General features: G+C 47.6%; 1 protein-coding gene across 1 annotated transcript in view; it reads right to left on the bottom strand.

Moving 5' to 3' along the window:
- The window catches only part of ADAMTS3 (ADAM metallopeptidase with thrombospondin type 1 motif 3), a 138,147-nt gene extending 130,933 nt beyond the window's left edge, over positions 1 to 7,214 (bottom strand). The window contains exons 1-3 of the mRNA XM_083571019.1: positions 7,194 to 7,214; positions 6,253 to 6,335; positions 1,320 to 1,347 (exon numbers count right to left, since the gene is read on the bottom strand). Of these exons, the coding sequence (XP_083427145.1) occupies positions 1,320 to 1,347; positions 6,253 to 6,321 (97 nt within the window). The 5' untranslated portion in view covers positions 6,322 to 6,335; positions 7,194 to 7,214. The remainder of the gene's footprint in view (positions 1 to 1,319; positions 1,348 to 6,252; positions 6,336 to 7,193) is intronic.
- Between the last annotated feature and the right edge of the window lie 708 nt (positions 7,215 to 7,922).

A 7,922-nucleotide genomic window follows, 5' to 3' on the forward strand; every position in this document is an offset into this window, starting at 1 on the left:
TCAGAAGAGATTGTAGGATCAGGCCAAAGGTTGACCAGCCCAGCATTCAGGTTTAAATACAGGTATCTGTCTTATTATTATTATTATTATTATTATTATTATTATTATTATTATACCCCACCCATCTGGCAGGGTTGCCTCAGTCACTCTGGGCAGCTGCCAACACACATAAAAACATAATAAAACCTCAAACATTAGCAACTTCCTGATACAGGGCTTCTAAAAGATGTCTTCTGAAAGTTGTATAGTTATTTATCTCCTTGACATCAGCTGGGAGGGTGTTCCACAGGGTGGGTGCCACTGCCAAGAAGGCCCTCTGTCTGGTTCCCTGTAACCTCACTTCTCACAGTGAGGGAACTGCCAGAAGGCCCTCAGAGGTGGACCTCAGTGTCCAGGCTGAGCTATGGGGGTGGAGAATCTGTAAAGGTTTCATTGTGATAAGATGGCCAATCATTTCCCGTATATGTATAATATTCCACAATCAGTTCTGTCACCTTTTTTTAAAAGAGATTGATAATTTTGGCATCTCTAAAGTCCCCTGGGATTTCTTCTCTTTCCCAGATTTTTTCAATGAGCTTGTGAAGTTGTTGTGTAAGTTCAATTCCACCCGCTTTGAAGATTTTGGCAGTTATCCCATCAGGTCCACTGGCTTTGTTATTTTTCATTTGGTTAATAGCTGTACACAACATCCTTTACCAAAGGTGTCATGGACTTTGAAGACACTCGAACTCAGGACGCAAGGGAGAAACGTGCTAGGAGGAAGGCACGCTTGGCAAATCCACACCGTGATCAACTCCCACCCGGAAACCAATGTCCCCACTGTGGAAGGACGTGTGGATCCAGAACTGAACTCCACAGTCACTTACAGACTCATTGTTAAAACCGTGTTTATGGAAGACAATCTTACTCGGCCACGAGTGATTGCCAAAGAAGAAGAGGAAGAAGATGTATAACATTTCCCCCCTGATTTTCTCACCTGCCTTCCATCCATCCATAGTACACTGACACAGTTCCAACATGTATCACTATTACTTGCCAACTGGAGTGAATATCAACTACATGGCAATTTATTTATTTTATATATTAAGAAAATGGTCTCACAGGGTGCTAAAGCCATATTAGTGGTAAATAGTTCTATCTTGTGTTTAATATTTTGTGTTGGTGTTTGAATATTTTGTTGGAAGCTGTCCAGAGTGGCTGAGGAAACTCGGTCAGATGGATGGCATATAAATAATAAAGTAGTAGCAATAGTAGTTAGTAGTAGTAGTAGTAGTATTTTATATACAAACCACAAATAAGATACAGCTGAATGGTCTTACCTGTTTGAATAACGTCTTCTTTAGCAGCCTGGAAAAATAAACAATAATTTGTTTTATTCATTAACTATACTCACACATAGATCAACTTTTGGCACTCAGGCACTCCAAGTGGTGTACATATAAAACAATTATTGAACCAATATTAAATGACAGAAGAGTGGCAAAACAGCGAAACCAAATCAATAGTCCAACAATTAAATCACCAGCAGGGTATAGTGTGGTTAGACTATTGGACCAGAGTTCAAACCCCCACAACTCAGCCAAGAGGCTCACTGGGGCCAATCACCGCCTCTCAGGATAAAAGGAAGAAGGGGGAGAACCAGGTCACAACCTTGGTCTCCTTGGAGGAAAGGCAGGAGATAAATCTAATACATAAACAGAACTTCAAAAAAGGAGTTCCATAATCAGGATCTTGAAGGGGCTGTCACAGAAAAGACCCTGTTGCGTGCGAGAGCACCAGTCTAGCTATTTTGATGGTGCATAGCTGTCAACTTACAGATTTGAAAATAAGGGACCAGCAGCCTTGAAAATAAGGGACCAGCAGCCAAAATAAGGGACCTACAGCCTCACCTGTTCCAGGCACTCCAGTCTTCCTGTCCTCCTGCAGTCTGGTCAAACTCATGCTAGGTAGCTTCGAGAACACTGCCCAACCAACTTTGTAACCAGAGGTTCAACTGAATAGAATCTGAATCACATGCACCACAAGGCCTATGCAGCCTCAACTTAAGATGGGTCCCGGCCTGGCTTTGCACTGCAAAGTTTGCAGCAGCACGTGCAACAAAATGGCGTCCAGCATTCAAAAAACCCCTCAGCTTGCATTAACTAGCCACACACAAGGCATGCAAGCTCCACCCCCAGTCGTTCTTAGACTTCTTATTGGGTGAGCAACACAGCCAAGCAACACAGTTGGAGCCTCCCTCCTCCCTGGCCGGCAGGGAGGAAGGGAGGGAGAAGAGCTGCTTCCTTTGAAATTTAAGGGACATCATTTAAGGGACATCCATCAATAAGGGACAGCAGCGGGACATGGCGCTGGAATAAGGGACTGTCCCTTCAAATAAGGGACACTTGACAGCTATGCGATGGTGGGAACCTCAAAAGAACCTCAGAGTAGGCTGCAATGGAAGCAGCCCTTCAGATGTCCTAGCCCCAAGCCACTTAGGGGATGGAAACGTGTTCCTCTCTAGCTGTTGCTGGACTTCAACTTCCATTAGCCCCCAGCCAGCACAGCCAATGAGACAGGGAAGATGGGAGTTGTAGTTCAACAAGATCTGGAGGCACACACATCCCACACCTCTGCTTTATTAGGCAAGAAGAAGCACTTTGAATTGGACCAGGAAACTTTTTTTGTGGGTGAGTGGGTGGGAGGATGCGAATGCTACTTTGCTTCTGATCATGATGAAGATAGTCAGTGTATGTTTCTGGGAAAGTAACAAAGCAAGGGCACCCAGATCCTGGAATAAGTAAGGACCATCTAGCTCAGCGTTACGATTCCAGCAGGGGCCAAGCAAATCTCACCAAGCAGAGAGAAGAAGAAAAAAGGTGACAGAATCACAGAATTGTAGAGTTAGAAGGGAACATGAGGGGCCATCTAGTCCAACCCCGTGAAATGCATGAATCTTTTGCCTGATGTGGGACTCAAACCCACAACCCTGAGATTAAAACTCTCTTGCTCTCCTGACTGAGCTATTTGTTGCCTGTTTTCACCCCTAGCCAGTGGAGGCTTCTCCCCACCAGCCTCAGTCTGTCCTCATCTAGCCCTCACCTGTCTCAGGAGATGGTCATCAGCTTCCTCTTCCCCAGTCTCAGTTTCGCACCCATGGAACTCACCAAAAAGGATGGTGGGAACCAGACCAGAATTAGGTGGCTCTACCCATCTCTGTCTCTTGCTCCACCAACCACCGGCTTTGGCGCCATCTACTGTTGGCCTCCCAGACTTCTGCCCTACCAGTTCCCAATCACCAATGTCCCTAGCAATTTGTATTCAGAAGTATACTATTTTTGTCCACTGAGGATCCATGCTTCAGAGCAGTTGCTATGTTTGCAAAGGACAAACTAGTTGGTGTAGCCAGCTTATCCTACACTGTTTTACCTCTTCCTGCCTTCCGCAACGCCCCCCCCCCACTGCCCCACATCCAGGAACGGTGCTGCCCTTAAGTGAATAAACAGCTGTCCCCCAATGCACTAATAAGACTCCATAAATAATAAGTTTCACATAAACAGCTTGAGCTAATAAACCCAGATTTCTGAATGGGCCATTCTGTAATGCTGCAGTGCTACGCCAAAAAATTAGAGTCTGGTGGCTGAAGAAATACTTTAAGAGCTAATTAAACCCACGATTCCTGAGGGATGGAGGGTGTAGGGGGAACAACCAAACATGAATCCTGACAACTGTCCAGGGACACAAAGCCAAAGAAACCAAGACAAGTGGCAGTCTCTCTCTCTTTTTTCTGCCCTAGAACTGAGCTAGCAGAGAAAGGAAGTACAGTTAGATCTCTGAGCGAACAGGTTTTGCAGGTGCGGAGAGTGCTTCAAAAAGCCTGCAAAACCTATTTGATCAAAGGTGACGGCAAAGGGAGGGAGGGAAATGAGTTCCTGGGAAGCGATGACTTTATTATCATAGCAAATCTGAAGGTCTGTTGCGTCTCATACCTATTTGCATTCACAGCAACCAACATGCAGCGGAAGAAACCCAAGTTCAGGAACGTATGTGGGCCCACAAAGAAAATTAACAGCAACCAGCAAAAGTACAGTCTGGGGCAGTGCCTATATCTCGCCCCCAGCATTGTGGGTGCCTGCCGCCATAACATGGACTTGCAATATCACACATCAGCACATAGTGTGTGCGATGTCACACGTGATGTGGAACGCCGTGTTGCATTTTCGGAGAGGGGGTCCCTTCCAGCTCTACATTTCTATGATTCTGTGATCTGGTTGGTGACTGTGAGAATAGGATGCTGAACTAGATGGACCTTGGAACTGATATAACAGGGCTGTTCTGATGTTCTTAAGTATCAGCTGTAACTGAAAAGAGCCTGTGAGAAGGATTCTCAGATGAGTGGGAAGAGGAGCCTTTTGACACGAATGAGCTTTCTTCCAATTAAAAAAAAAAATTAAAACCATTCCATGAAAGATGGGAAGAGGAAATGAAGAGTCAGGTTGCAAAGGTTCATCCATGCTTCCCAAGCACAAAGAAGAGGAATGTGTTGAATGTGTTTTACAATGGAACCAACCTGGGCTGCCCAGGAGCATCTCACCTTTGAGTGAGGATGCTCTCTGACCTCTGGTGGCTGCTCTAGTAAGCTAAGGATCATAGAATCATAGAATCATAGAGTTGGAAGAGACCACAAGGGCCATGGAGTCCAACCCCCTGCCAAGCAGGAAACACCATCAGAGCACTCCTGACATATGGTTGTCAAGCCTCTGCTTAAAGACCTCCAAAGAAGGAGACTCCACCACACTCCTTGGCAGCAAATTCCACTGTCGAACAGCTCTTACTGCCAGGAAGTTCTTCCTAATGTTTAGGTGGAATCTTCTTTCTTGTAGTTTGGATCCATTGCTCCGTGTCCGCTTCTCTGGAGCAGCAGAAAACAACCTTTCTCCCTCCTCTATGTGACATCCTTTTATATATTTGAACATGGCTATCATATCACCCCTTAACCTCCTCTTCTCCAGGCTAAACATGTCCAGCTCCCTTAGCCGTTCCTCATAAGGCATTGTTTCCAGGCCTTTGACCATTTTGGTTGCCCTCCTCTGGACACGTTCCAGTTTGTCAGTGTCCTTTTTGAACTGTGGTGCCCAGAACTGGACACAGTACTCCAGGTGAGGTCTGACCAGAGCAGAATACAGTGGCACTATTACTTCCCTTGATCTAGATGCTATACTCCTATTGATGCAGCCCAGAATTGCATTGGCTTTTTTAGCTGCCGCGTCACACTGTTGGCTCATGTCAAGTTTGTGGTCAACCAAGACTCCTAGATCCTTTTCATATGTACTGCTCTCAAGCCAGGTGTCACCCATCTCCCAAGAAATGATGACTCCTTTGGACCATTTCCCTCACGGGGAAAACAAATCCTATGCCAGCCTTGAGGCAGGTGGGATGACCTGTTTGCTCAGGTCTGTATATCTCTGTCCATGGGCAATGTCTCCAAGTTTGTTTGTTTTTTAAAAATTATTTTTATTAGCAATCTCAACATAACAAATTACCATACCATATAATCACATACAGTATTCAATGGGGGGGGGGTCTCTTGCGCAAGCCACAGTGAAGAGAAAGGGAGCCACGGAGGGGCTCTTGTAAGAGAAGCCCCCTCCCACCTGCGGAATTGCACACGGAATGAACGCTTTCACACGCACACGCTCGCTCCAGAGAGACGAATAAGAACATCCCCATCCCCATCCCCCGCTGACTCCATTCCCTAGGCTAGAGGACAGCAGTTAATCTGCACAGCAGCCTCTTCACCTTGGGCTGCTGAGGAAGGGCTGCTAAGAATCTTGCAATTTAATACTCACAAACCAATCCGTTACACACACACACGGAAAAGAAAAGAGAGAGAAAGCCGTGTTAGCAGAAGAGAAAGTTGGAAACAAACAAAGTTCTTCTATTACGCTACAAATTAGAACCTTAAGGCAATTCTGGGCTGCTTTGCCAAGCAGTAATTCCATGCAGGAGCCAGGGATATCATCACACAATCAAAACGTTTTTCTTTTTCTTTTCTTTTTTTTAAGGCGGGGGGGGGGGGAGGTGGCTGAAGAAAGTGGGTTTATAAAAAGCCACCAGGAAGAACGGAGTTTGGAAAGGAACAGCAAAGGCTTTCCACCATCACCTTCAATCAATCAAGTAATAAATAAATGATAGTAATTAGTAGTAGATGGAGGTGGTGATGGAAGGGATGTGCGTTGTTCCGCAGGCTTCTCGGGATATTCATGGACTTACTTGTTCGTCAGCTGAAGTCTTCAACTGCACCAGAGCCGCTGCTGTGAAGCACAATGACAGGAGAATCATCCCGAAGTGAGTTTCTCGAATGGAAAAAAAAAAGGATGGATGGTGGATGATGGGTATAGGACAGCCTATATATGCACTTTTTAAAATAAAAAATAAAAAAAATAAATGTAAGTAAAATGTTGCGGGGTGGGGTGGGTTGCGGAATGAAAAATTGCACTTCTGAATGGAAAAAAAAAAAGAAACGGGCAATTTTAATGTATTTATTTCAAGGAGCCGGAGGGAGAATTCCCTGATGGTCCTCTTTGGCGCTTTGCACAGCCCGCAGCGCGCGCGCTCCCGTCCCGGCTGGCAGCCTGCGCTCTCTTGCAAAGCAGCTCCTTCGCCGCGCAGGAGGAGGAGAGGCAGAGCCGTGGCGAGGGGCGGAGAAAGACAAGGAGGGCGGAGGAGGCGGGGGAGAAGGGTGGGCGACTCCTGCCTGAAGGCACGGACCAGCCCTCTTTGAAGATCCCCTTCCTTCCTTCCTTCCTTCCTTCCCCTCTCCCGCTGCGAGGGGTCTCTTCCTAGGCGGCGAGAGCGCACAGCCTCCTCTTTCGCCAGCTCCTCTCATTGTAACCTGCTGGGCGCGCTAATAAAGCCACCGCTCGGGAGTCCGCCCCTCTTGGCCACGCTCCAGCCAGAGACATCCAGGAGTCCCTTCGACGCTCTGGCGAGGCGGGAAGCGCCTTTGGCTGCGCTCCGACGTGAGCGCGGGCACCGGCGCTTCGGAGCAGGGGCGCACAGCTGAGCTGCGCCGGGCGCAAGCTGGCGGGAAGAGCGCGGGCCGTCCGGTGCCTCAGAGCGCACGACCCGGGAGTCGAGGAGACCCGTGCAGATGGAGGGAGACTCTTTATACCAAGTTTCACCTTTGGAGCACCTCGCTCAGCATTGCTTACCTTGACTGGCAGCTGCCCTCCGGGTTTCAGCCAGGGGGCATTCTCCGGCAGCTGTGCCTGGAGATAGCAGTGATTGAGCTTCTGCTATCTGCAAAAGCTGACGGTTCAACGCTGAGGGTGAAACCTGGGTCTGAAACCTTAGAGAATCTCTGCCAGTTAGTTTAGAGGTGGATAGATCAGTGCTTGCAGTATGTCAGTTGCTTGTGTTTCTTCACACAAGGTTTTTAGGTTGCTGGACCAGGCCATTGTCCCTTCTAGTCCAGCATCCTGTTCTCACAGTGGCCTCCCAGATGCCTGCAAGAAACCCTCAAGCAGAACCTGAGTGCAAGAGCCTTCTTCCCTCCTGTGATTCCATCATTGGCTCCCGGTACGTTTCCGAGCACAATTCAAAGTGTTGGTGCTGACCTTTAAAGCCCTAAACGCCCTCGGTCCTGTATACCTGAAGGAGCATCTCCACCCCCATCATTCAGCCCAGACACTGAGGTCCAGCGCTGAGGGCCTTCTGGTGGTTCCCTCATTGAGAAAAGTGAGGTTACAGGGAACCAGGCAGAGGGCCTTCTCGGTAGTGGCACCCGCCCTGTGGAACACCCTCCCTTCAGAAGTGAAGGAAATAAGCAGCTATCTTGTCTTTAAAAGACATCTGAAGGCAGCCCTGTTCAGGGAAGTTTTTAATATTTAATGCTGTACTGTTTTTAACACTCGATTGGGAGCTGCCCAGAGTGGCTGGGG

Source organism: Podarcis filfolensis (assembly GCF_964270895.1).
Source record: "Podarcis filfolensis genome assembly, chromosome: 9".
Taxonomy (NCBI): Eukaryota; Metazoa; Chordata; class Lepidosauria; order Squamata; family Lacertidae; genus Podarcis; species Podarcis filfolensis.